This window comes from Pipistrellus hanaki, assembly GCF_964339955.1.
Source record: "Pipistrellus hanaki genome assembly, chromosome: 10".
Taxonomy (NCBI): Eukaryota; Metazoa; Chordata; class Mammalia; order Chiroptera; family Vespertilionidae; genus Pipistrellus; species Pipistrellus hanaki.
The window spans coordinates 16562614-16589695 of record NC_140512.1 but is presented as its reverse complement, the minus strand read 5'-3'; the positions used below and the strand labels follow the sequence as shown (position 1 = coordinate 16589695).

Below are 27082 nucleotides of genomic sequence, written 5' to 3'. Positions count from 1 at the left end.
CCTGGAACTGGGCAGGTTGTTTGGCCGGGGGCGGGAGCTGGCTGCCAAACGTGAAAGCGAGATAGAAGCAAAAGACCCACTGAGACAAGACAACCAACAAAATGCAAAACCAACAAACAGCAAAAAAACCCCAAAAAACCCAAACCATGGCCGAATGGGGTCAAGGCTGGAAGCCTGGGTCATGCTTCTGCTACAGGAAGCTGCCGCCGGGGGGCGCTGTGGCCCCCAGGCCTGTGTTCCCCCAGGGATGCTGCCACCCACGTCCCATCCCGGAGGAGAGCCGGGCGTCGGGGGTCCCTGCACACAGGGAGGTCTCCCACCCGCGGGAGACACCAGCTCCAGCTCTCTTTCCTGATGGTGGGTGAACAGCACAAGACGAGGTTTTTGGGGTATAATGCTTTTGTCATTTGAATGTTTTGGGCTGAGGTACTTTTAAGAATATATATATATATATATATTTAAAAAAAGTTACAGATGTAAGATAGAAAAACTAAAATACAGATAAACACAGAATAAAAAAAAATAAAAATGACCCCACATATTTGGGGTGCCTAAGAAATATGCTCAGCCTGGCCGGCACGGATCAGTGGTTCAGTGTCCACCTGTGAATCAGGAGGTCACAGTTCAATTCCTGGGCAGGGCACAAGCTCAGGTTGCGGACTCGATCCCCAGTGGGGTGTGATCCCTAGTGTGGGGCGTGCAGAAGGTAAGCCAATCAACGATTCACATCATCGATATTTCTATCTCTCCCTCCCTCTCCCTTCCTCTCTGAAATCAATAAAAATATTTTAAAAAAAAGAAGTATGGTCATACTAAAAGATAGTTTATTTTTCACATATATTTATTTTAGAGGCCTGGTGCATGGATTTGTGCATGGGTGAGGTCCAGCCAGCCTGGCCAGGGGGAAGGGACATGGGTGGTTGGCCAGCCTGCCTGCTGGTTGAACTCCTGGTCGAGGGGACAATTTGCATATTAACCTTTTGTTATATAAGATATACACTGAGTGGCCAGATTATTATGCATTCAGAGATGATAATAATCTGGCCACTCAGTGTATGTGTGTGTGTGTGTGTGTGTGTATATATATATATATATATATATATATATATATTAGAAGCATAATATTCTAATTAGACCAGACATCCTTCAGGATGAAGCTGGGGCTGTGAGAGAAGCCCAGGGACCAGGGTGCTAGAGGGAAGCCAGAGCTGGCAGCTGGGGAAGGAAGGCCTACTCTTGCACGAATTTTGTGCATTGGGCCTCATATATATATATATATATATATATATATATATATATAAATATATATACATATACATACATATATATATATATATATATATATATATATATATATATATATGTATTTTCCTGTCAAGATTAGATAAATTCCCATGGTTATGAAGCTCAATTTGGTTTTTGGAAAAAAGCGGAATGGCTAGATTTAGTTTCACAACACATCACATGGGGGCCTCTGAGAGCAAACCACTGCCCCAAAGACTGGCCGTGGGCACCTTTCCAGGCACGCTTGTGCCGCTCAGGCCACCAAGGAGCACACCCAGGAGATGTCCCCGCCAGCCCACCTGCGGAGTGAACCCGAGCGTCCCCAAACAGAAACCCCAACGGGTTACTCGGGGAAGGCAGCTGCAGACCGCAGGATCAGCCCGGAAACCAGTGGGGCCACAGGACAGAGGTGGCGTCCTGCAGAGCAGCCGCTGGCGGGGTGGTCCCACGCCTGCCCTGAGCCGCTGCGAGATGGCACGGGCGTGGTCAGACCTCATGGCAGCGAGGCCTCTGCAAAACCCAGGGGCGGCTCAGCGGGTCAGTGCGATACAACCTCAGAAGGCACGGGCTGCTGTGGGAAGTGTAGAGCATCCTGCCTCGTGGGTCACTAGGGTAACTCGCTAAATGCTGGGAGCTGAGCGAGAGCCTCATCCGGCCCGGGGTATAAGAGAACCAGCTCTTTATTGCATGTTCAGGTGGGGGTCCTGCCTGCAGGTCGATTCCATGCCCCTCTGCCATTCCCCGATCCCCCACCACCCCCCGAAAACGAAACAGACCTGCTTAATCACAAGAACACATCACTCCTTGGTTACGGCCGTGACTCAGTTTCAGTCTGACCGTGCGCCGGACTCGAGGGACACGGACACGTACCTGAAAGTCTCCTGTAAGGCTTGTTGTTGTTTTTGGTGCCGTTTTGGTGTTTCTTGTCTATCGTGGCGGACAGAATCGCTTTGCCGTTTAGGATCTTCTCCGGGGAAGGCGGCACTGCCTTGGGCATCAAGACCGGCTTCGTTAAGGGCGGGGCGGAGGCGGCCGAGGTCGAGGTCGAGGCGGAGCAGGCGGTGGCGGCAGCGGTGGTGGTAGAGTTCATTTTGACATTGGCACCATCTGCCTTCACTAGGTTAGGAATTTTCTCTAAACTGACTACAGGAACCGGAACGCTGGAAAATAAATGAACACGCACATACACACACGCACACACACACACATACTGTTGCCGTCTTGGGTACATCGGGCCCGCTGAGAAGCTACACTCGCTCACCGTGATAGAACACTCCCGTATCCCTCCTCCCATAATAAGAGAGCAGCATGATCCCCGTTTGGATGGGAAGGAGGTTCGTGCCTCGTTCGAAAGGAACCAACTGGGGTGCAGAAGCTGGCATGGTGCCGGGGATGGCATCAGAGCTGACGGATGACCTCTCGGACCCGCTGTCCCCATAGATCCTGCAGCTCCTCCTTCCCAGGCCCTACATCGTTGGCTGTTTCCGAGACGGCATCTTGGGGAGAACAAGGGGCCTGCAGTGCGGCTCAGGAAGAGATGCTGTTTGTCTCCTGGAGACTGTGTGCCACACGGTGCCACTTGCTGAATCCCAACCCGCCCTGCACCCCCCTGCTCGGCTGGCCTCCCGCTGGCCATCGGCAATCGGGCCTGACATCTGCTTAGCTGACAGGCTCGCACCACGTGGAGGCAGGGCTGCAGGCCGGCGGGCCGCGCTGCAGGCTGCCGGGGACTCCCGGGTCACACTCACATCCCGGGGACGGGCTCCAACGGAGCGAGCCGCCACGGAACATCATCTAATATTCCATTTTAGGCAGCTAGTCATGTAAATAGGCAGTTCTCCAGGCTGGCAGGTGAGAGGATGAATTTTAAGAAGACAAGAGCACAAAGGTGTGTGTGTCTGCACTTCAGAATCTGTCACCTGAGCCTCACTCCCCTGCTATGTCTCCCGGAAGGGATGTGCATTTGATTTCTGTGCATTTAATACCAGAGGACCCTCTGTCTGAGGGGGTGGGGGGTGGGTTTGGGGTGGGAGGGGAGCTGGGGGGAGGACTCTGTCTCGGGTTTTAAAAGATGAGATAAGATAAATGAGCATTGCTTTGGTTCCCGAACTATGTTTCCTTTCCTCCTTGCAGGAAGGCGGAACACTACTACTTCAGCCCCCCAATCATCTGCCAGCCGACTTAGCTATTTGAATGCCAAGCGATCTAGACTCTGGCTTAGCCTGCAGACAAGGCAGGGCAGAAAGAGAGACTGCTTTGACAGGAGAGGAATCTTATTTGTCCACATGGCTGGGTGGCTCTCCCGTCTCTGCGATTTATTCACAGATCGTTTCTTTGATCTTTTTTTTGTCCGTGAAATCATGTCAGCAACCCCCTGCCTCTTTCCCGAACCCGAAACAGGATCACGGAGGTTATTTTTGGGTCTTTCTCCGCGGCGGGGCAGATTGCGGCTGGGCTTCACCCACCTCCCCCGAGGACCATCTGCTTTCCCGGCCCCGGGAAGGGCGGGCGCTCTGGGGTGTCAGGGCCCACGGGAGGGGAAAGTGGAACCGTGGTTTTCAGCAATCCGACAAGGCACTGACAACTCACTCCCCCTCGATCACGGCATCCCAGTCACTGAGCCGGACGCATGCTACTTTCTATTCCATGGCAATTCTCAAAGCGCTCCCATACTGCTGGGGAACAACATGAGAAGCCCTTGAAAAGCCAGCACACTGAGAAGCTACGAAGCCATTACCTGGTGAAATTAGTGCTGCATTCCTGGTGGTAAAAAAAAAAAAAAAAAAAAAAAAAATGCAAGACCATGGACGATGCACTTCTTCTAGGATCATCCCTTCGCTCAATTGTAAAGGACACAAACGAGAGAAGTCAGGGATTTGAAACGATAGCAAACCCACTTTCACAGCAGCCATTATTCACAACAGCCAAAAGGGGGAAGCAAACCGGAGTGTCCATGGCCAGAGAGTGGATGAACAAAACGAGAGCTCTGCGTACAACAAACTGCTGCTCAGCCTTAGAAAGGAAGCTCTGGCACACAAGTGAATGGCGAAGGCAATATGCTCAGTGAAATGAGCCAGTCACAAAAAGACACACCTGGTGTGATTCCACTTATAGGAGGTATCTGGTATGGTCAAGTTCACAGACACAGAGAGTCGAATGGTGGTTGCCAGGGGCTGGGGGCAGGGGAGACTAGGAAGTTGTAACTGAATGGGTACAGAGTTTCAGTTTTTATTTATTTATTTATTTATTTATTTATTTATTTATTTTTAATGATAATTTGCCATGCTTTTATTTTTGGAATGTATTCTATGTTTCCATATTTTTCAACTTTCTTTTTAAAAAAATATATTTTATTGATTTTTCACAGAGAGGAAGGGAGAGAGATAGAGAGCTAGAAACATCGATGAGAGAGAAACATCGATCAGCTGCCTCTTGCACACCCACTACTGGGGATGTGCCCACAACCAATGTACATGCCCTTGACCGGAATCGAACCTGGGACCTTTCAGTCTGCAGACCGACGCTCTACCACTGAGCCAAACTGGTTTCGGCAGAGTTTCAGTTTTTTAAAAAACACGCTTTTGTTGATTTCAGAGAGAGAAAGGGAGAGCGACAAATATCAATGATGAGAGAGTACCATTGATCAGCTGCCTCCTGCACGCCCTCTACTGGGGATGGAGCCCGCAACCTGAGCAGGTGCCTTGACCAAGAATCCAACTGTGACCTCTTGGTTAATGGGCCAACAATCAACCACTGAGCCACACTGGCCGGGCGAGTTTTTCGGTTTTGAGGATGAAAAGAGTTCTGGAGATTGGCTGCACAACAATGTGAATGTACTTAACACTATTGAACTGCACATAAAAATGGTTATGATGATACATTTCATGTGTATTTTACCACCATTAAAAAATTTAAAAAATGTACAAACTAAAACACGCCCCGCCCCCCAAAATGACAAAACTTATCCAACTTAAATTATACTTCAATATCCTGACTTAAAAAAAAATATTAGAGCCTGCTTAAAAGCTTTTGTTGATTTATTTGTCACCCTTGTTTTGATCTGTTGACTTTAATTTCTTTAGAAAATAAGTTAAATTTCAAATGTTGATATGAACACATGGACGATTAGCCAGGTGGCACGATTCTCTAGCTCTTGAGTGGGCTTCTCTGGCTTCTTGGAGAAGCCAAGGAAGTTCAGGGAAGGAAGTCAGGGACTCTAAGTTCCAGATCTAGCTCTTGTCGCATGAGCCGGGATGCGTCAAGGGAAGGCCTCTGGCCTCTGTGAGAAATGCCCTGGGTACATGTTGAGTACTCACGAGTGAGCTCAGCAGGCGACGTTGGGATGGAACAATCCAGAACAATTGTACAAAATGAAATAAATTTAAATGCCGAGCAAAGTGGTCCTCAAATGCTCACAGGCTAGTTAGTGCGCTTCTGCCCCAAAGCCAATGTTCTGCCCCAACGTGCTCCTCACGGCAGCCGGAGAGCATCGGGCACAGGGTCCGGCTAAGGACAGCAACAGGTGACTCATCTCTTTGGTGATGCTTCTGCCCGACTGTGCTTAGTCACTGAGCTTGAGCCAAGCCAGCTAATCTCTGCGACCGATCTTCTAGTTGGGAATTTTCTCCACTTCGTAACGAGTGTGGCCCACTCATACACTCAGCTGTTAATGCTTCCAGGACTCCAGCTGGACTTCGATCCTAGTGCCTGTAGGCTGGTGTGGGACTGCAGCCCATCAGACTGAGAGGCACTGCCCTCTGGGATTGGGGGTTATTGGATTGGAATGGGAGGTGTTAGGAAAAAAATATGATCAAGAATGTTTTGAAGGCTTGCCGAAACCGGTTTGGCTCAGTGGATGGAGCGTCGGCCTGTGGACTGAAAAGTCCCAGGTTCGATTCCGGTCAAGGGCATGTACCTTGGTTGTGGGCACATCCCCAGTAGGGGGTGTGCAAGAGGCAGCTGATGGATGATTCTCTCTCATTGATGTTTTAACTCTCTATCCCTCTCTCTAAAAATTCAATAAAATATATTTTAAAAAAAGAATGTTTTGAAGGTCTTGGCCAGTGTGACTCAGTTGGTTGGAGCACTGTCTCGTATCCTGAAAGGCTGAGGGACCGATTCCCAGTCAGGGCACATGACTAGATTGTGGGTTTGATCTCCAGTTGGGGCATGTACAGAAGGCAGCTGATCGATCTCTCTCTCTCTCTCTCTCAAAGCAAAAGCATATCCTTGGGTGATGATTAAAAAAATAATGCTTTTGCCGAAACCGGTTTGGCTCAGTGGATAGAGCGTTGCACTGCGGACTCAAAGGTCCAGAGTTCGATTCCGGTCAAGGGCATGCACCTTGGTTGCAGGCACATCCCCGGTGGGGGTGTGTAGGAGGCAACTGATTGATGTTTCTCTCTCATCCATGTTTCTAATGCTCTATCCTTCTCTCTCTCTCTTCCTCTCAGTAAAAAAAAAAAAAAAGAAAGAAAAAGAATGCTTTCAAAGATCCCATAGACTAGGTGGGTTAGTAAGGAGCTGAGCCACTGAGGAAATACCCCAGATGCCAGGTACGTGGCCACATCGTGGAAGTGGGAGAAGGGAGACTGAGCTGTGGGTGGGAATCGAGGGTGCCCACGAGCTAACGGAGAAGGGCTATAGACAGAGTGAAGGCCTGATCACTTCTCCTTGGGGACCTTTCTCTCCCTCAAAGGTTCCGGGCTTCCCCTCTAAGGACACCAGCCTCTGGCCTGTGTGAGACGTCAGGAGAAGGAAGGGAAGCTCAGGGACAGTGGGAAGGGTCAAACACATCCCAGAAGAAACCAGAGAGAGAAACGAAGATCATCCCCAGGATAGATGTCAGCCTCATTTCTTCGCGACTAACCGGCAACAGCCCCAACTGAGGGACAAAGGAGGGAATGATGGCAAGATGGTGCCAAACAACGTGGAAAACCAGCCCCAGAGATTCCGTCTTTTTCAGCAGAGAGCACGGCGGACATAAGAAGCTGCTGAGAGGTCCCCCCCACATCCCCACCCCAACTTCCTGGCCATCCCCTTTCCCAGCCAGCGCAGCGCCCCAGCCTCGCAGGTCAGGGCCCCTTCCAGATGACAGTGGGCCCCGAATAACAGGTTCAGTTTCTTCCCATTTGGAAAGAAGCCAACGGATCCCAACCCCTGCTTTCCCAGCTCAGGCATCTCCCCCTCTTCTGGGACTAATCACAGGAGCTCACACACCACCCGAGGTTGGGTGCTGGGAGGGGTGGGTAGCTGGCAACACTGAGATGACTAACTAAGCCATTCATTCCTCTGTTTGCTTAGGTGACAGACAGGCTGCTGGTCTGCTGGAGCTCCTTCCCGCTCAGTCTTAAGCAGGGAAGGCACACACTCCCCGAAGCCTCACAATTAGCTGCATTCATCAGCTCGCCATGGTCCTCTCTCTGAGGAGCAGCATTTGAAAGGGGAAGGTGAGTCCCCTGCTGCTCTCATAATGCCTGTTTTGTCCGCTCGGGATGGACGCCTTTGGGGAGCCGGGCTGCAGCCTGCTCCCCCCGCTGGGGCTGATACCCAGGGAGTAGTTATCTCCTTGTGCTCGCTGCACCTCCGTGGGGAGAGGATCCTACCGCCCCTGGCAACAGCCTCCCTCCTCCTTGCTATGTGGCGGCACATCTACCTGGTTTCTTTCTTTCTTTTTTAAATTACTTTATTGATTAAGATATTGATAGAGCCTCTCTTCCTCCAGTTGCTGGACAGACGTAAACCCCACCTGCAGCCAGACATTCCTGAGCACTGAACCACCAATCAGCACCTGCCAAATACCCTAAGCCCCCCCCCCCCCCATTCCTAAGTCCCTAGGTCCCTAATCAGCAATCAGCATGTGCTGAGTGCCCTAAGCCCTGTCCCCTATCCTCCCCTTAAAAGTAAATGGACCCCCTTCCCTCACTCTCTTCCGCCCCTCTCTCTGGAAGCAGCCAGCAGGGGTACTCTTCCCTCCAATAAAGCCTGTGTCCTGCCATCCCGGTCCCCGGCCCTTCTCTATTTAATCTATCAGGTACCACATATTTGTCCTCATCCCCCCCATTCCCATGCCAAACCCCTCCCCACGCATGCCCCCACCCTCCTGTTGTCCGTGACCATTGGTTAGGCTCTTAGGCATGCACGCAAGTCCTTTGGTTGATCTCTCCCTCGTATACCTGGTATCTTCTGGGCTGCGCTGGCTGCCCTGTGTGCATGGTCTGCCTGCATTTTTTTTTTTTTTAATCTTTCTGGACCAAGGCTTTAAGAAAACGGTTCTCCCGGCACCAGGAACACCCCCCCCCCCCCCCGCCCTGTCCAGCAATGTCTACAAAAGGCAGAGGTGAAGCATCTTACGGTGCCACCAGCCGCTCGCTGCCACCTACGCTCTCCAGGCGACCAGGCTTTAGTCTCAAACCGTCAACAGAGAGAAGCTTGAACAGAAAGCTTCAGAAGATGTTGAGTCCTGCCGAAATCATTGCCAACCCTGCTCCACTTTCCCGCGAGGGGAAAGACGGATGTGACAGGCAGGAGCCCGAAGGCATGTGGTACTTGTGCTGTGGGTTATGTGTCTGATGAGAGTTCTCCGCTGCTTAATCCCCCCCCCCCCCCCCACACACACACCAGTTCCTCTGGCAAAGGCCCATGTGCAGGACGCGGAGGACCGCCGATGCCCTGGCAGGGCCTGAGAAGGGCCACCTCGCCTAGTGCCTTGCCTTCTAAGATTTACCCTATTCTGAAAGACTCTCAGAGGAGGAAATTCTATCTGGGTCTCAAGGATGCATTTGGGGGGGCTGCTATCATGACATCATTTAGATCATCATAAAGTTTAAATTCTTTAAGTTGAAGGGATACTTGGGCCATCCTCGGAGGCCGGGTCAGGCCATCACTAAGAACCAGCCCCAAAGCAGAGCCACGAGGTCCTGTCGTGAGGCGCCCGACAGGAGGTACTAACGACGTGAATCCTGACAAGTGAATACTTAAAAAAAAAAAAAAAAAATTAAAAAAAAATGGGGAAACGATTGGGAAAACTTTCCGAAAGCCAATTTGTAAACATCTGAAGCAACCGGCAAATGGCATCGTCCACCACAGAGCACAGTAAATAAGGAAATCTGGTGGATTAACCTAACAGTGTTCTGCGGAGAAGGGTCAGGCCTGGCAGTCCGGGAGGAAGCACCTCGCATCCTCTCTCCCGGCCTTTGCGTGGCTTTGGGTGCCCTCCACACCACACGCCCTCAGTGGGAAAACATGGGCAGACCTCGGCATGGGGGTCCGTGGTCCTGGCAGCAGAGGCCACACCAAGAAGACTGGTTAACAGGGTCCAGCCGGCCAGAGGGGGGCCCGAGGGGCACCCCGCAGAGCTCGCAAGGGCCCACCGCCCATCGAGAAGCTCAAAGCCTCTTCCTCGGTGACCTGGGTGACGGGCTGAAATCTCCTGTCTCACCGGGGGCAGCGGCGATGAGCCGCGGAGGAGGAGGAAGTGGGGCTCAGAGTGGGGGAGAGGCGAGCAAGCTGACTGTGAGGAATGGTACCGGTGGCCAGAAGCCAGGAAATAAAATCGGGGAGGACAGGCCGGACTGAGCCTCGTCTCTGTTCAGATTCACAGAACATGGAGGGCATTGCAAGAGAGCTTGGGACAATGGCTAGGAAGACAGGCTTGGAAACCAGACACACCTGGATCCAATCCTGCCTTCTCCGCCGCGAGGTGCGTTAGCGTGAGGAGGCACCTGGCTTCCCAGCGTCGGGGCTTTGAGACCGGGTGGCTGGCCAAGCGGGGGAGCGGTTTCATTGCTTCCTCCTTGCCTCCTTCTGTGGGGCAGCTTCGTCCAGGGCAAAACCCACACAGACGTGGTGGCTGCCCTGCCTGGCTTATCCAGGGACATGACGACTCTGGGCCTCAGTGTCCTTATTGGTGAAATGAAGATCATAATAAATGTTTGAAGTGATCAAATACTATCAATAATAATAAAAAAAGGGTAATATGCTAATTAGACCAGATGTCTTCCGGACGTCATTCCAGACGACCTTCCTGACAAAGCCGGAGCCGGAGGGAAGTGGCCTGGGTCCAGGGTGCCTGAGAGAAGCTGGAGCCAGCACCCGGGGGAAGGAAGGCCTACTCATGCACGAATTTTTGTGCATCGAGCCTCTCCTAGTACATATTAAGAGCTTAGTACAGAACTGGGTACACAGTTGGCCCTAAATAAACTGGAGCTAGAGCCAAAAGGGAGCGTGTAACCCTATGGTGTATACCTGAAATGAATGCTGGCTGTAATTTAAAAATTGCAAAAGGGGGGAGTGGATCACACCATCCCCTCTCCCCATGGACCCTGATGTTTCTGATATATATATATATATTTTTTAGTGCTCCCCAAAATGTATGCACACACTTTGAAAAATTACAAAGGCAGTGCTTATTAAAATATGTTTCACTTTCAAAATGGAAGCTATCAGCTGTTAAGGTGTGTGTATACATTTTTTTTTTGGGGGGGCTCCTGTATATATCCGGGGTCAAGTCACTGTCACCATCAGATTTCTGTCCTGTCGGCCCTGCTGGTCCCACCCCTGGGGAGCATGGGCCAGGGAGCAGGTGGGTGTGAGCAGGGCCGACTTCTGGGGGTGCAATGAAGAGGAAACACAGAACTGGGTAGCAAGCCTTTCTAGGAGCATTCACCCCAACTTCTCCATCCCACCTGCTGCTCTACCTGGTGATTCATGCTCTCATGAAGGAAGAGTGAGTAGGGACTTCAGTCTCTTGCATATAAACAGGCTGTCTCCTGTAAGCCTGAAGTGTGCTAGGCAATGAGAGGCCTCGCTGGCTCTAAGATGTCGTCTAGAGGGATAACTGTATGTGCTCTTATTTAGGCAGCTTCTGATGTCTCGGGAGCAGGAGGTCCCAGCGCCAGCCTCTATAGAATAGCTGGTACTTCTGTTCATCGGGGCTTCCTAAGGCATGGCGCTCAGAAGTTGGTCTCCAAGTCTGTGGGGAGCCCCAGATGGTTTGGCTCCATGGGCTGAAGGTTCCCGGTTTCAATTCCAGTCAAGGGCATGTACCTTGGTTGCAGGTTCAGTCCTCAGCCATGGTGGGGGCACGTGTGGGAGGCAACCAATTGTAGTGTCTCTCTCACAGGGATGTTTTTCTTTCTCTCTGTCTCTCCCTTTCCCTTCCACTATCTCTAAAAACCAATGGAAAAATATCCTCGGGTGAGGATTAACAAAACAACAACAACAACAACAACAACCCCAATTCGAAACCCCCAAACCTGTGGGGAGATCTATGGGCACTATGTGTCCTGACATTCCTGGGAGTTGTCATGCCACAAGGCTGAGGGTAAAATCAGCAAGCCAGAGAAGAGAGGAAGAAAAGAGGGAGGCAGAGTCCTGGCACCGGCTGTCACCGGAGTGCACTTAGGACCAGCCTGCCTCCGGGGATGCGCCTCAGGCAGGTAGTGGAGCAACAAGTAAGACAACCCTAGACCAAACCAACAGCACCTGCTCCGAGCCTTTTCTTCCACACACGAGAACTAATGACAAGAACACCTAGTGGAATTCCTAGCAGTGAATGGCATTAGGACCTTTGAGCGGAGGACTTGAGACTGCAGAGATCAGGAAGCAAGTGGATTCTGGAGAGAACGCTGGTGCAGAGAGAGAGACAGAGCCCCAGTACTGGCCAAAGAAGGACAGGGCAGGTTGGGCTTGGGAGAAGCAAATGGGAGCACTCCCCTCTGCAGCCACCAGAGGGCACTGGTTCCCGCTGCTGGAGCTGCAAGCTGCCCCTGCCTTTGGGCCTGTCCCTCACCTTCTAGAGCCAGTGCGGCCAGCGGAGACATTTATTGTCTCCCTCCAGCCCTGGAGCCAACAAGGACCCACGGGGAAGAGAAGAGGACCCCTCACAGAGTATCCTCCATTCCCCGGCTGGGGAAGGCTGGGAGCTGGACCCCCAGTCTTTGCTCTCGCTGGCACAGTGTTCCTGCTACCTTCCTTCACAGAGGAACAGCCCCAGGGAGCATCTTCCCTTTCAAGTGGCCCAGAGGCCAGGGATCACTCTGCTCTTTCCTTCTCTGTATTGGAATCGGACTGGGAAGGCAGCCCTGCCCCCAAATCACCTTCACCCAGAACCCTGAGCATACTGCTTAAACCTTCCAAAGGGAAGTCTTCCCCACGGACCCACAGCAAACTCAGGACATTTTTAAATTCCAAATTAAACGCACTTTGGATTAAAAAAAAAACAAAACTCCAGTTAGAGACCTTGGCCCCTCTGACATTCCGTCCGTCACTCAAGCCTACCTGCTAAGAGGTCCCTGTCTGCACTACCAGGCCAGGCCTGTTGTCATGTCATCGCCTGCCTGAGCCCCGGGGAGGATCCACACCACCAGTCTTTCTGTCTCGAACCCGCCTCCAAGGAGCCACCTGTGCAAGCCTGCCCCCTGCCGACTGTCTGAAGGGCCCTGTGGGCTCCAGTGCGGAGTTCAACCTCACAGCCCGCTCCTCCCACAGCTCCTGCCGGGGCGTCTCCTCCCACAGCTCCGCTGGCTCTGGGCCTTCCCACAGGCTGACAGTTCCTTCTGCTCCTGTGCCTCCTCCCCTCTCTGGAGGAACCTCAGTCCCCCCTCTGCCCGGGTCCGATGGGGCATCCTCCTGTCTCTCAGTGCTGGCTGTCCCTTCCTCGGTGAACCTGCCGCACTTGCCATGCCAAAGGGCCGGGGGTTAGCGCCATGCTGGTGCGGCCTGGCCTTGAGCACCCTGATGGCAGGAACCAGGACCTGCATGCATCGCCCCCACGATCTCCCGGCGATGTGTACATTATTTGGCACCCAGGAAGGGCTTTTAAATGTCTGATGAATACATTAATCGTCTCAGTGAAGATTAATAAAAGGAAACACATACAATAAAAAACAAAACCCAGCTCTCCACCAGAACAAGTGCTTTCGGTAAGGGGCAGCCTGCAGTTGTCTCTCCTCTTGGTAGAGGAGCCAGAGTGGTGACAAAAGTGAGGGTGGGGGGCTTCTGACACCCCCTCCCCCTTGGCTCCACTCATTCTCCCTCGATACTGACACACCGCACCCCGGCCAGGCGTGCACAGCAAGCTATGCAGTCACATGCAAGATGGTGTTTCCTCCTCACCCCCATGTACAGAGGAGGAACCTGAGGCTTAGAGAGGTTGCCCCAGGGCACTCATTCAGCACATGAAGGGCAGAGATGGGGTCTGACTCCAGGCAGCTCTACGGGCATCTCTTGAGCATGGTATGGAAGTGAGAGGACCAGGGCTGGCGTCCCAGCTCCATTCAGTCTGGGCCTCCATTCCTCTAAAGTAGGGGTGTCGAACTCAATCAGAGAAGGGGCCAAAATCTAAAATCCAGCCTAAATCGCGGGCCGAATGGTTTACTGAACAGTCATAAACTGACAATGTCATAAACTGACAGCGGAGTGCAGTGATGACAGCACGGTGCGGGCCACATTGCAAGGCCTGGAGGGCTGGATTTGGCCCGCGGGCCTTGTGTTTGACACATGTGCTCTAAAGGGACTGGGGCTCTGAAGGCATTTGAAGGTGCCACGATGCCATGCAGATATGAAGGGCCATGGTCACTAACCTTTGGCTCACACTGTCTTGCCGTCATGCTATCCCTCTCAACCCCCCTCCCCGGCTCTCCTAGCCTACATCATTTCTCCTAGACGCTAGTCCCTGTTTCTGAGCACTTCTGTGACTTGGCAAGGTCAGCGGAGTTTATACCCAAGGAGCTGTCCATTGTCCTTACCTTGACCATGTGAAAACCCTGTAAGCATGCAGCCCTTAAACGTTTACGTTCCTAATGCTTTTCTGTCCTGGGGAGGATATGATTCCCCGAGATGCCTGAATACGCTGGCCTGTCTATGCCCCATCCTCTTACCCACCTGCCCTTTCTCCTCCTCCCCTTTGTGGCTCCTCACAGTAACCCCCACCTGCTTGTCTTTGTCTGCCCGCCTTCCCTCCCTCATCCACTGCCCCGCTCCTTCTCCCTGACACCTATCCTTGCACCATTAGAGGCAAAAACTGGCCTCAGCATGTACCCCCCTCATCTCCATGTGAGGGGCTGGATTTGTAAGTGGGAATCCAGGAGGGACTTCTGTGGATGCCACACCCAAATCCTCAATCCCCTTCTGATGAGGGTTTTCCTCATGTGGCCAAGTGCATTCTGGGACGTGGGCACAAACGTCACGCAGGGGCTATGGTATAGGAGTACACTGTGCTGGCCTCCTCTTTAATTTTAAAGAAAATACCTTTCCCTTCTTTCCAAAAGCATAGTGAGTTTTTCCTTCTTATCATCCAGGACCACAGTTCTCCCTTCCTCACTGCGGTCACTGAAGTAGGAAAAAAAAAAAAAAAATTCCAAGGTGGGAACTGGCACTCTGATTTCTCCTCGGTGAAAAGAAATTTATTTCTAGCTGTGGTTCCTTTAGCATCGGAAACAATGTCTGTGAGGAGGGGAAGGAGCAGTGCTATTTCACAGCCTTGTTCATTCGTTCACTCATCACGGATTCTCTTATGAAACACTCGCTGGGGGCCAGATTTTGGGCTGGAACACGGGGATGCCAAGGAGCTGGCGGTCCAGCTGGGAGCAGGGAAGGATAAAGGTGCACACAATGCAATCTACGACGGTAGTTCTGACACTGGTGTCTGGAGTGTTAATGGGCTCTCAGAGGAAGGAGCCTCTCAGTCTGTGCAAAAAAAAAGTCCAGGAAGGCCCTACTTGGTTTGGCTCAGTGGATGGAGCATCGGCCTGTGGACTTGAGGAGTCCCAGGTTCGATTCCGGCCAAGGGCACATGCCTGGGTTGTGGGCTCGATCCCCAGGGTAGGGTGTGCAGGAGGCAGCTGGTCAATGATTCTCACTTATGTTTCTCTCTCTCCCTCTATCCTCCTCTTGGAAATCAATAAAACTCTATTTAAAAAAATAATTATAGTTTAAAAAAAAAAAAAAAGTCCAGGAAGGCTTCATGGAGGAAGGGATGCTCATGCAGAGACTTTAAAACATGTGTGAGGACAGGCAGGGAGGCTGCTTCCGGGGAGGGAAGAAGCATGTGCCGACACATGGAAGACATGTTGGAGGAGCGACAAACAGATGAGGACATCTGGAACATCAAGCGAAGGGGTTAAAGTCCTGGCAGCAGCAGTTGGACGAGCGGGAAACGCCAGATCGTATATCCACCTCCAAAGAGGTTAAACTTCTACTCTGTAGGCAAACAAGTGAGGGCCACTGGATGCTATGCGCGGGGTGGGGGCACACAGCACTCAGGCTGGGTGCAAAGGGCAGACGGGAGTGAGGGCGGGGCAAGGGGGCCAGGGAGAGGCCACTGCAGGATCCCGCTGAGGAACCAGGGTGGTCGGAGGGGTGAGCCCACCGCTTGGGGTCTGCGGCATTTCCCAGCCCGACAGAAGCCCCGAGAGGACTCCTCTGGGCCAGCAATCCTGGCTCCTGTCCCCAGTTCACAGCAACGCCAGGCAAGCAGCGATAAGCCAGCCCCATTTCTCCCAAGGCGCTCGGCCAGGGCTGCTCAGCTATCATTTTCTCCCCATAAAGCGCTGGGAAGGCGTCCAGGGCCCTTCCCCTGCCCGAGCTCCCCCTCGGGGAGGACACGCCTCCCAGGGGCAGCGTCCAGAGGAGGCGACGGCCTCCTCCCACCGCGCTGTCGGCACACGCAGGGGAGGCCGGGCGCCTGCTGATTTTTCTCTTGCTTTGGCTCGTTTTCCTCCTGGAGCAGCAGGCCCATCTCCTGCATTTTTAATAGCCGAGCCTATTTAGCATGCAGCACACGTGCGTGGGTTGATAAGGCCCAAGGAGAAGGCAACAAGCCATGCAGGGGAGGAAAAACCTCCTCCCTGCTCCCGCCCACATCCCAGGATTTGTGTTCCCCAGCAGCTCAGCAGGCTCGCTGGACCAGGGGCGCGGCAGCAACAGCAGGTGTGAAAGTCAGACTGGCCCATTCGGTCCCCGGTACAAGGGGCCAGCCCCCTGGAAAAGGAGGACTCACAAGTAAAGTCTGATATGCTCCTCAGAGCTCCAAAGAGCTGAAGTGTCCTAACTCCCCCTTGACGTCCACTGGGGACGGTCTCTACCTCTCCCAGCAGGACAGAGCAGGGGTCCTGGAGGCAGGGCCAGCGGGCAGTGCTGGAGGGGACGTATCCAGGAGCGTGCCTCTCCGTTTCCCCCTTTCTGCTAAGGCAGAGTTAGCTTTAACCTCCTCAGACTTAGAAGGGGAGAAACAGCAAATCCACAGACCACCTGCACTGATGGGAGGGCATGGGAAGTCTGCCTGGACCCAGCGCTGGCGTTTGTCACTGCACACGTGCACCCGAGCTGCTCGAGGACGGGCGCCCTCTGACTGGCTGCTCGCTTCAGCCTACAGGCCAAGTGTGGCTGCTGTTTGCTTGGCTCCAGGGCCAATGCAGCCCGAGCTCCTTTGGAGCAGGGGAGGGGAACGCCAGCCGCGGAGACTGCACGGCCTGGTTGGGCCCGCGGGGTCCGTTCCACCCCACACTCAGCTGCAGGCTCACGTGAGAAAGGAGAGAGAGTTCCTTCCTCTTTGGGACCGAGGAGCTCCTGTCTGGAAGCACATTAGAGAGACGGAGGCGCCACCTCCATGGACCCGGGTGGCAGGGAGCGCAGACCCACCCAGGTTCCCAGGGCCTCGATGTCCAGGTCTGTGCTGGACAGGGAACTCGGTCTTAACATGTATTTCATTTTAAATTGTTAACGTTTAAAAATAGGTGCTGTGCCGAAACCGGTAGGGGGGTGGGTGGTAGCCTGACTGGTGGGAGGTGAGACCGCTGTAATCAACGCTCAGCCGGGGTCTGTTTTCAGATGTCTACCTACTTCAAGTTAGGTCAATTGCCCGTTAGCTTTCTGTTCTTTACATAAGGCAAGGGCTCTAGTTTTTGGAGCCTTTTTCTTTAAAAAAAAAAAATATATATTTTAATGATGTTTTTTACAGAGAGGAAGGGAGGGAGATAGAGAGCTAGAAACATTGATGAGAGTGAAACATCGATCAGCTGCCTCCTGTACACCCCCCCTACAGGGGATGTACCCGCAACCAAGGTACATGCCCTTGATCGGAATCGAACCTGGGACCTTTCAGTCCGTAGGCTGACGCTCTATCCACTGAGCCAAACCGGTTTTGGTGGAGCCCTTTTTCTTATAAGAGCTATTTCCCTCCCTGTACGTCTTTTGGTTGCTTTTCTTTGGGCCCTGGCTAGTTTTCACCAGTTCTTTCAAAACCACCCTCTGCCTCTAGTGGAAGGGGCCTTGCCCACAGCAGGTCTCGTTAAGTACGTGTTAAGTCAGTTGAATCAAATGTGGAGACTGATCTAATCCCAGGTCTTCCCAAAGGCTTGCCTCCTGGGAGGATTTCTGGTGCCGGGCCTCACCTCCCTGGGACCACATTTACCGTTTATCATGTCTTGTGTTCATTTTGTGATCCCCTGTGACCCCGGAGTCTCCTTCCGGCTCATTTCCCCTAGGCCCCTTGCCTCACTTTCCTCATCTGGGTTCTCTGTGGCTCACTTCTGGACTCCAAGTGAATGGACGTTATCCTTTTCCATTTTCAAATTCAGTCTGAGTCAGAGCCATTTCTCTACTTTTTCAGAGGTATTAGAGTTCTCGACTTTTATTCCGCTTACAGGAGCTCTGTCCTTTATCACACTTGATGCCAATGACGACGATAACGTCATCGTCAACTATTTAGCGAATGTGTACTCTGCTCCAGACAATGCGCTCGCCGCTTTTATAAGAGGTAGTTCCCTGAGCCCTCACAACCATCCTATGGGACAGAGCTACTCCTGGCCCCATTTTGCAGGTGAGTAAAACGGAGGCACTCCAAGAGCAAGCAACTTGCCCAGAGCCACCCACCTGAGATTTGCCCACAGGCAGCAGTTCTGGAGCTTGTGCTTATATCAGGATACCCAATGTTGCCTCAACAGCCTTCAGGTGCTGAGGTCGCTGATAAGAGGGAGACTCACTCCCAGAGGCCTAGAGCCACCACCACTGTCACTTTCAGGCTGTTCTCCCCTCACCAGCTGCATCCTCCTACAGGACTGGCCTCAGATCCTAGCGGTCAGAAGAGAGCAGAGCTTGTCCACGAGGCCCACCGGCAGGACGGGTAACTCCCCTCCTTGATAGCTGTAGCTAAACACTCGACCATGAGGCTCTTTACTTGACCTGGCATAATTAGCTCGTTACAAAGTCATCGTAATTTCCATCATGCCATGACAAACCAATTGACAGATGATTTTAGTCCACTGCTTTCCTAGGTATGGACTTAAGTGTAATTAACTATCACTAATTAACGGAACACTTTTTCTCTTTAAATATGTAAATCGGACAGACTCCACAATGATCCCCTGCCTGTCTTCATGAGGCTCTGTACCAAGCCAGTCCTTAAGTGTTCCAATTTGGGTCCCTCAGCATTTGAAGATACAGGCATACCTTGTTTTACTGTGCTTCACTTTACAGATGTTGCATTTAAAAAAAAATACTTTTGTTGATTTGAGAGAGAGAGAGAGAGAGAGAGAGAGAGAGAAAGAAAGGGAGGGAGAGAGAGAAAGAGAGAGAGAGAAACATCGATGTGAGAAACCACAATCAGTTGCCTCCTGCAAGTACCCTGACCAGGGATCGAACCTGCAACCTGGGCTTATGCCCTGACCGGGAATTGAACTAACAACTTTTGCGTGCACGGGATGATGCTCAACCAACCGAGTCACATTGGCCAGGGCAGATACTGTATTTCTTTACAAATGGAAGACAAGATCCTCTACCAGCAAAAATACTGTAACTCACTTTGTGGTGAGACTCGCTTTATGGCGATGGTCTGCAACCCGCAGGACCTCAGAGGTAGCCTGTATGCATCTTCTGCTTCCTGTCCTCGATTTCACTCTGGTTTCCTATTCTGTCCTTGCCACAGGTAGCTTTTATGACTTTTGATAAAGGCTGAGATGCAACAATGCATTAAAAGTCTCTGATTTTTTGGTCCCCTGCAACCAGCTCTGTCCCACCCCATCAAAGGGGTGACCTTCTCTTTGGATTTGCTCTCTTCCTCGCATGGTCAGTCCCCACATCGCCTGCCTCTGCTGGCAGCTCTATCTGAGGAGCAGAACCCAGCTGTTCCCAGCAGGGAGGCTCTGCGGGGGGGCCTGCCTGGCTCCCGGGACCAGGCCTGGCTCCCCGTGGGGCAGACTGATTGTGCCTCTGATCATTCACACCAATGCTGCTCTTCACTGGGGCAGAACATTGACAGGCGACCGCATCCCTGAGGAACATTTCCCTGTTACCCTCTCCTTAGACAGCTTGGCTCAGCTCTTAGGTCTCCGGCACTTTACGGTCCCATGTTCCCTCCCCTGTTTCGGTTTCTCACCCCGTCATTTGGGTTTCTGTCCCTTCCCTCCTTCGAACACGACGCCCAGGCACGAAGCCAGAGGGTAAACACCATCTCCCGTGGTGATGGGGCTGAGCATCGAGGACAGGCGGCTGCTGGCTGCCGGCGCCGGACACTTACCATGGTTTGTCCCTGGATCCTTTCGCAGGAAAGACCGTGTGCTGTTTGCTGCTGGAGGTAAGTAGATTGTCTTTGGGCGTTTTGAATGGCTTTGAGGTGCTGCTGGCAGAGTTATGGCCGCTGACACAGGCTTTTGTTTTCACCTGGGCTAGTGATGTCCTGGAGTTGGAGGGCGGAGACGCTGGCGAGGGAGAAGGTCTGCACATTGAACCGTGTCTTCTCTCTACAGAGGGAGACAGAACGGAGCTCAGCACATGCTCGGCAGCGGGTGTGTCTCACACACTCAGGCCTCACTCACACAGCAGGCAGAGAGAGAGTGCTTCTCTCACAACGTCTGCACACGGAAGACTCAATTCTGACCATGGGCTGTCTTTTTTTTTTTTTTTTTTTCCTGATTGAGTAGTTGCCTTATTCAATTTCTTTATTAAAACTTTTAAATTATTTAAAAAATATATTTATTAATTTTTTTTTTTTTTTTTTTTTTTTTTTACAGAGAGGAAAGGAGAGAGATAGAGTTAGAAACATCGATTAGAGAGAGATCAGCTGCCTCTTGCACACACACCCTTCCCCCACTGCCACTGGGGATGTGCCCGCAACCAAGATACGTGCCCTTGACCAGAATCGAACCCAGGACCCTTCAGTCTGCATGCTGATGCTCTATCCACTGAGCCAAACCAGTTTCGGCTGTTAAAACTTTTTAAATGATATTTCCACAAATACCAGCGGAGACTCTGATCAGTAACTTACAATGAAAACCCACATATCGAAACACATCTCCTTGGCCTACTGACTGCGGTGTCTCATGACATCTGCTCCCCTCCCACCCACTGGCAATGATGGCTTCCTGAATTAAGGTACTAAATGGCACGCTGATATGCTAAACCCAGATTTTCATGGGGGGCATTTAGTAGAACCACCTTCTGCAAAACAATGTTGACAGGACGAGCAGAGGGGACATCAGGTGCCACCTGAACACAGTGGGAGAGCCATATAGCCAATGTGACCCCCAGGCAGCTACTTGGGAGTGACAAGGTCCCTCAGAGCAGTGGGGAGGGCAGGACTCCCAAGAGAATAAACAGGGAGTTCTTCAACCCCACTAGCAGCAGGCTCACTATGGCCGGAAGGACTGGCAGGGCTGAATGAAAGGGTCTTCGAGGACCAGGAGTGGCCCAGCTTCTGTCCACGTGCCAGCCATGGCCTCCCCGGGGCTCACTGAGGTCTGGGGTTGCAGCTGCTAAGCCAAGATAGGCAGGAGGACATCGACCCCTGAGGCAGAATCTACAGAGGTGGGGCCTGGATGTGGGAAGGCAGGCCCAGCTTCCTGAGGCTCCACGGGAAATACCGGAGCTCCGGGCGGACCCGCCGCACTTGTTCACACTCCTTCAGCCCCGCGGTCTCGGCGCAATAGGCAGGATGAGGACCTGACCGGGACAGCGGGTGCATGAAGTAAGGTTCTAGTGTCCATCCACCGTGTCCTTAACGGTGACAGGGTAACAACAGATTTGATCAAAGTTAAGGACCCTCTCCCAAGAAAAATGCACATTTATAGATGCCCCCAAAACTTAGAACACGATTACAGGAAGGAATCCGGGACCGTCCAAAACACAAAGGCTCTGATCACAATCCTAAGTCCCACCCTGGCTCTCTCGGGTCTCTGCAGAGCCCCACATATAGTTAGCGCTTAATTAATATATGTTCAGTAAATAGATGATGACATATGTCCGATGGGAAGAACTAGAGATCAACAATCTAGGAATCTGGGTTGAACGTGACGCGAACGAGGTGGGAGGCAAGGAAGGCAGGCCACCTTCTCCCTCCACCTCCAAGCTGAGTCTCAGGCTTTTCTCGCCGAGGAGACGCCGCTGACTGCGATTCCAGGCTCCTGGCCCAGGAGGAGGAAGCCAGACCACCTTGGCTATGTGAAACGGGACTCAGGGGTTCCTTGGCGCCCCCTTGTACCAGCGCCTAGCAGGCTGTCTCAGAGAGGACCCAAGTGGGAACTGTGGGAGAAAGTGGATGAGTGAGGATCCTCTGACTGCTGGGTATTTTTGCCTGATCAGTGCTCAGACGCTGCCTACACTGAATAACGTCACAGGTAAGTTTTCTTCACCAAATCAGAGCAGACGGTGCATCCACGCTCGGTTTCCAGAGCCATCCCGAGAAAGGTTTTTGGAAACCAGGAGCCAGTTCCAGGGCCTCTGTTTTGAGGTATTAGAAAGAACCCTCGGCTGGGAGCCAGGAGACACAGACATGCCATATTAGTAAGCTGATGGCCTGGAGTTCACCACTTCAACTCCCTCAGTTCCCCATCCCCCCTCTTTTAAAATATATTTTATTGATTTTCCACAGAGAGGAAGGGAGAGGGACAGAGAGCCAGAAACGTTGATGAGAGAGAAATACCGACCAGCCGCCTCGCGCACACTCCCTCCCGGGATGTGCCTGCAACCAATGCACATGCCCTTGACTGGAATTGAACCTGGGACCCCCCAGTCTGCAGACTGACGCTCTATCCATGAGACACACTGGTTTCGGCCAGTTTCCCTGTCTTTAACTGTAAATGAAGTGGGACCCTTCTAAGCCCTCTTGCCACGTCATTATCATAAACACCGGGCATACTTACATCTGCTCCTTCTTCGCATCCCTCATGATTCCTGAATGTTTCGGCAATCATTACAGCGGAAGTACTGAGGCATTTTACCCAGGCAGGATCTGCCTTGGAGGAATTCATCCTTCGTGAAGTTGCACTGGTTTTTACAACCCCAGTGAGGCAGGCAGGAAGCAGCCAGGCATCTCACCCTCCTCCCGCCTGGCTGGCCAGAGGAGACCCAGGGAGGAAAGGTGACTCACCAAGGTCGGGGCCAATGGCTACACAGGGAATAACGGGGCCTCGCCATGACTCCGGGCAGCAGGGAATGGGGTGTGCTGGGACCAAGATTTGGAGGTAGGAAATTCGGAACGATAGGAATTAGAATTATGGAAGGTTAAAACTGGAACTTAAAGGTCTGTTCACCCCAGCTCCTTGCTGACTGATGAGGGGACCGTTAGGTTCTCTGTTACCAGCTTAGGGCAAAACCCGTTGGAGGGAATGCTGAGCCCAGAACCAAGTCCCCTTCTCACTCAAACCCACAGTTCTTTCTCCCCTTCAGACATGTTTTGCTTAGCAATTCCTTTTTTTTTGGCAGAGGTTTCCAAAACTAAAATAAGACGTTGCTTTTTAACCACTACTGCTTTGGCTTTTTCTGCAGTCTTCTTTCACTCCTTTGCTATCAACTTGCTCAAGCTGGTTAGAGGGGGTGTGGGGAGACAAGTCTTGATAACAAAGAGAAATTTTATTTAGCTAAACTAACAGTTAAGTAATGTCAGCACCAAAATAATTTTCAACTAAAAATTGCCGAAACCGGTTTGGCTCAGTGGATAGAGCGTCAGCCTGCGGACTGAAAGGTCCCGGGTTCGATTCCAGTCAAGGGCATGTATCTTTGTTGCGGGCGCATCCCCAGTAAGGGGTGTGCAAGAGGCAGCTGATCGATGATTCCCTCTCATCGATGTTTCTAACTCTCTATCCCTCTCTCTTCCTCTCTGTAAAAAAAATCAATAAAATATATTTAAATAATAATAATAATACACATAAACAAAGTTAAGTCACAAGGAAGGGGTTCACTAAGGACAGAATGAATGGGCCAGATCAGTAATTCCAAAATCACTCTCCTGGGGAATTCTGGTTAGCAGTTCTGCCGCTAAACTCACAAAACGTTCAATCAGTGGACGAGCTATCTTCGTGGTTTTGTATTTTAGTTCCGCAAATGACCAATTGAAGGAACAAGTTACAGATGAGAGAACATTCATCAAAACTTGAAGCTAGTCCTTTACCCTCAATTTGTGTGTGTGTGTTTGTGTGTGTTTGTATTATAATGAACAGATCAAAAAAGTTATTTTCTATATATAAGCTGTTCCGTGTTGTTCGGACTTAATTCAATCTACCGCTGTCTCAAGCTCTCTCCCTGGGGCCTGCGAGGGAGGCTGAGGGAGCGTTTGGAGTGGGGACCATGGTCTGAGCGGGCAGCTTCCCTCGGGGGCTGGCTCCCACACTTCACTCAGGTAAGCTTTGAACATGGGCAGAACTGGTCCCCGGGCAGGCAGAGTGGGGAGATCACTTCAGAAAGATCCATTCCTATTCCATCTGTGTTTCCCTGGTCAGTAAGGACCCGTCCATAGGTTACTGACAAGGTTTCGTATTTGGCAGAGACGTGGGGTGGGCGGGTGATAGGAGAAGACAGGGTCTCAGTTTCCTGTAAAAAGATGTTGCGGTGCATGCTGCAGAAAGAATGTCCCTGAGTAAAGGGTCCAGTTTTATTTTACAATCATTCTGATGAAACAAGCCTTCATCTACTTTGGGCTTACTTATTCTTCCCCCCGCCCCCCTGTTTTGGCCAAAGGAATGCCTTAGGTAGGCCTTTATAATTATTATATTTAAATTCCATTTGCCCTTCCCAAAAAGATTTTATAGAACATTGTGCTTTTTCCTCACTGTTAAAATCTTTTCTAAACTGAAGCAATTTTAGAGAAAAAGAGCCTGTCCCTTCACAGTTTCTCATTCTTTGTTAATGTACGTAGATGTGTTAACAAGACGCTAATCAATGGGTATCTTGAATTATTCTTTTTCCAATGGACATTATTCCATTTATACATTCCTAACTCCCATACACAGGTCATTTGAAATGGCTAGTATTTCCTCAATCATTGACATGCTCGTAATTACTTAGTCACTCTCTTACTATCTAGCTTTTGTTTTTATTATTAAAAAAACAAACAAAAACACCAACTAATTTATTTCAAAAGTGATTTAGGATATTTTCTGTGAGGTTCAGGGCAAGTATGCTAGTTTATTGCAACACATTTCTTTCCAGACGGTGTGACAGAAAGATCAAACCAATTATTCTGTGAATGTTGAATATGAGTACCATTCACCTGCGAAGCGAAGCAGAAAACCACTGTGGGGACGCCCATGCAGAGTTACGTGTCTACTACATCGCACACAGCCTGGAGGCGTGCTCTGGGATCAGTGACCTCTGGTCTCCCTCATCCTGCTCTTCGGCCAATAGTAATACTAATTTATGAAGACTTTCCTATTTATTAAGACTACGGAGCACTCGATTTACCTTAAAACATTTAGTTCCGGCAATATCTCTGTCCTACAGCAGAGGAAACTGAGGCTCAGAGGTCTGAGTTTCCCAGGGTCGGGAACTAGGAAACATCAGATCTGGGCACTCCTTTAGAGCCCGGGGTCTTCACGTTAAGCCCTACCACCGTGACATGCCAGACTGTGTTGCAGCCAGTGGGAACCACCTGGAAGCGTCCGCTGCCCCCTCCTGCGAGTGGGCATTCCAGCAGGGCCCCTGACTCCCCGAGGGAGAGGAAAGAGACCAGGTGTTTGGGCAGCTTCTAGGTACCGATCAGCAACCCCATGCCACAGCCTGAGACCTCAAGCCCTAAGTATTGGGACCAGGACCAAATCCTCTTACTTTTTCACACTTCCACCACAGGGAGGGCCAGACCACGGCCTCTGCAGCTGGCTGTCCTAAGGCCCTGCTTCCCCAGAGGCACCGGAACAGTCCCTGTGTGACTCCAGGGCACAAGCCTGGAGACTAGCTGAGCTGGTGCTTGGAGACCCCGACTCTCAGAATTCTTTTTTTTTTTTAACTCTGTTCATTATTCCTTTTTTTTTTTTTTTTTTTAAATATATATTTTATTGATTTTTTACAGAAAGGAAGAGAGAGGGGGCAGAGAGTCAGAAACATCGATGAGAGAGAATCATCAACCAGCCACCTCCCGCACTACCCCCACCCCCCCACACACACACTGGGGATGTGCTCACAACTAAGGCACATGCCCCTGACCTGAATTGAACCAGGGACCTTTCAGTCTGCAGGCCGACGCTCTTATCCACTGAGCCACACCGGCTTCGGCGACCCTCAGCATTCTAAACCTCTCTGTTAAGCACAGGGGACCCTGGTGTCTCCACAATTCTCTGCCCTTACTCTCTGCAGGGAAAACCCACCAGGTTCCCAGACCATTTTAGTAAAAATCCAGAGGCCTGCCAAGACCGGTCTGGCTCAGTGGATAGAGCATCGGCCCGCGGACTGAAGGGTCCCAGGTTCGATTCCGGTCAAGGGCATGTACCTTGGTTGCGGGCACATCCCCAGTGAGGGGTGTGCAAGAGGCAGCTGGTTGATGTTTCTCTCTCATTGATGTTTCTAGCTCTCTATCCTTCTCCCTTCCTCTCTGTAAAAAATAAATAAAATATAGTTAAAAAAAAAAATCCAGAGCCCAGTCCTCTCACTGAGCTAATTCCCTGAGATATCTCCACACAGATATCTCCACACAGCACCAGCGTCCTGCACCAGCGTCCTGCATTGCGAACCCCAGCACCGACGCCTTGTGAGTGAGCTGGCCCCCCATACCCACGTGGCGTCCTGTACTGGTTTTAGAAAGAACTTGTTGGAAATTTCCCAACATGGTTTTTAAGCGGCCAACCCCCTCCCATCACGTAGAGCACCCCAGTCCCCTGTGGCCCGCCACGGGGTGCGAGCTCGCTCTGGGCTCAGACCAGCACCTGCCTTTCTCCTTTGACAGCCAGCGCTGGCCGAGTCTCCTCCAGCCCCCACCTCCGAGGGCAGGCACCTGGCAAATCATTAGCCGGCTTCCGTTTTATCAATGGATTCCATCTGCCTTAGGCGCTGTGGTCAGGATGCCTTCCATCAGGGACCACTTGGAGTTCCAAGCACCTCCTCCCCAGAGCAACTGCCGCCGGAGGGTGAGGGGCAGAGCACGGACCTCAGCCCGGGGCACCGGGCAGGAACCACTTGGTGAGGCAGGTCTATCTCCCAGGTTACAGCCATGGACACTGAGGCCACCTGCCTCGGAGATGCTTGCCCGGGGCCACAGGGCTATGACGTGGAGGAGCAGGGGCCAGACTCTGAGCGTGTGGTCTTCCCTTGCCACAACTGTAGTGAGGCACTGCATATAGTGCCGGGGTGGTCAGGAGAGGGATATTGAATCAGCCTTCCTCCGCATGAGAGGGAATGAAGACACGGGGAAGTCAAGTGGCTGTGCAGGCCGCGAGCGGCGGGCAGAGCATGCCAAGCGGTTCGTGTGCCAGGAGCGCTGGTGAGCGTGCCTGGAGGAACCTCCCCCCCCTCCCCGGGCTGGAGTTATCGCCTCTTTAAAAAACACCAGGGCCTGTGTGGCTGGGGAGGGGGCTGGGGCGGAGGGGCTTTCCTGACA

General features: G+C 51.8%; 1 protein-coding gene across 6 annotated transcripts in view; it reads right to left on the bottom strand.

The window, feature by feature from the left end:
* The window catches only part of ATXN7L1 (ataxin 7 like 1), a 234334-nt gene that overhangs the window by 35708 nt on the left and 171544 nt on the right, over positions 1–27082 (bottom strand). For all 6 annotated transcript variants that reach the window (XM_084897812.1, XM_084897806.1, XM_084897807.1 and 3 more), the window contains 2 exons: positions 19802–20024; positions 2155–2444 (listed from right to left, as the gene is read on the bottom strand). In XM_084897812.1, the coding sequence (XP_084753938.1) occupies positions 2155–2444; positions 19802–20024 (513 nt within the window). The remainder of the gene's footprint in view (positions 1–2154; positions 2445–19801; positions 20025–27082) is intronic.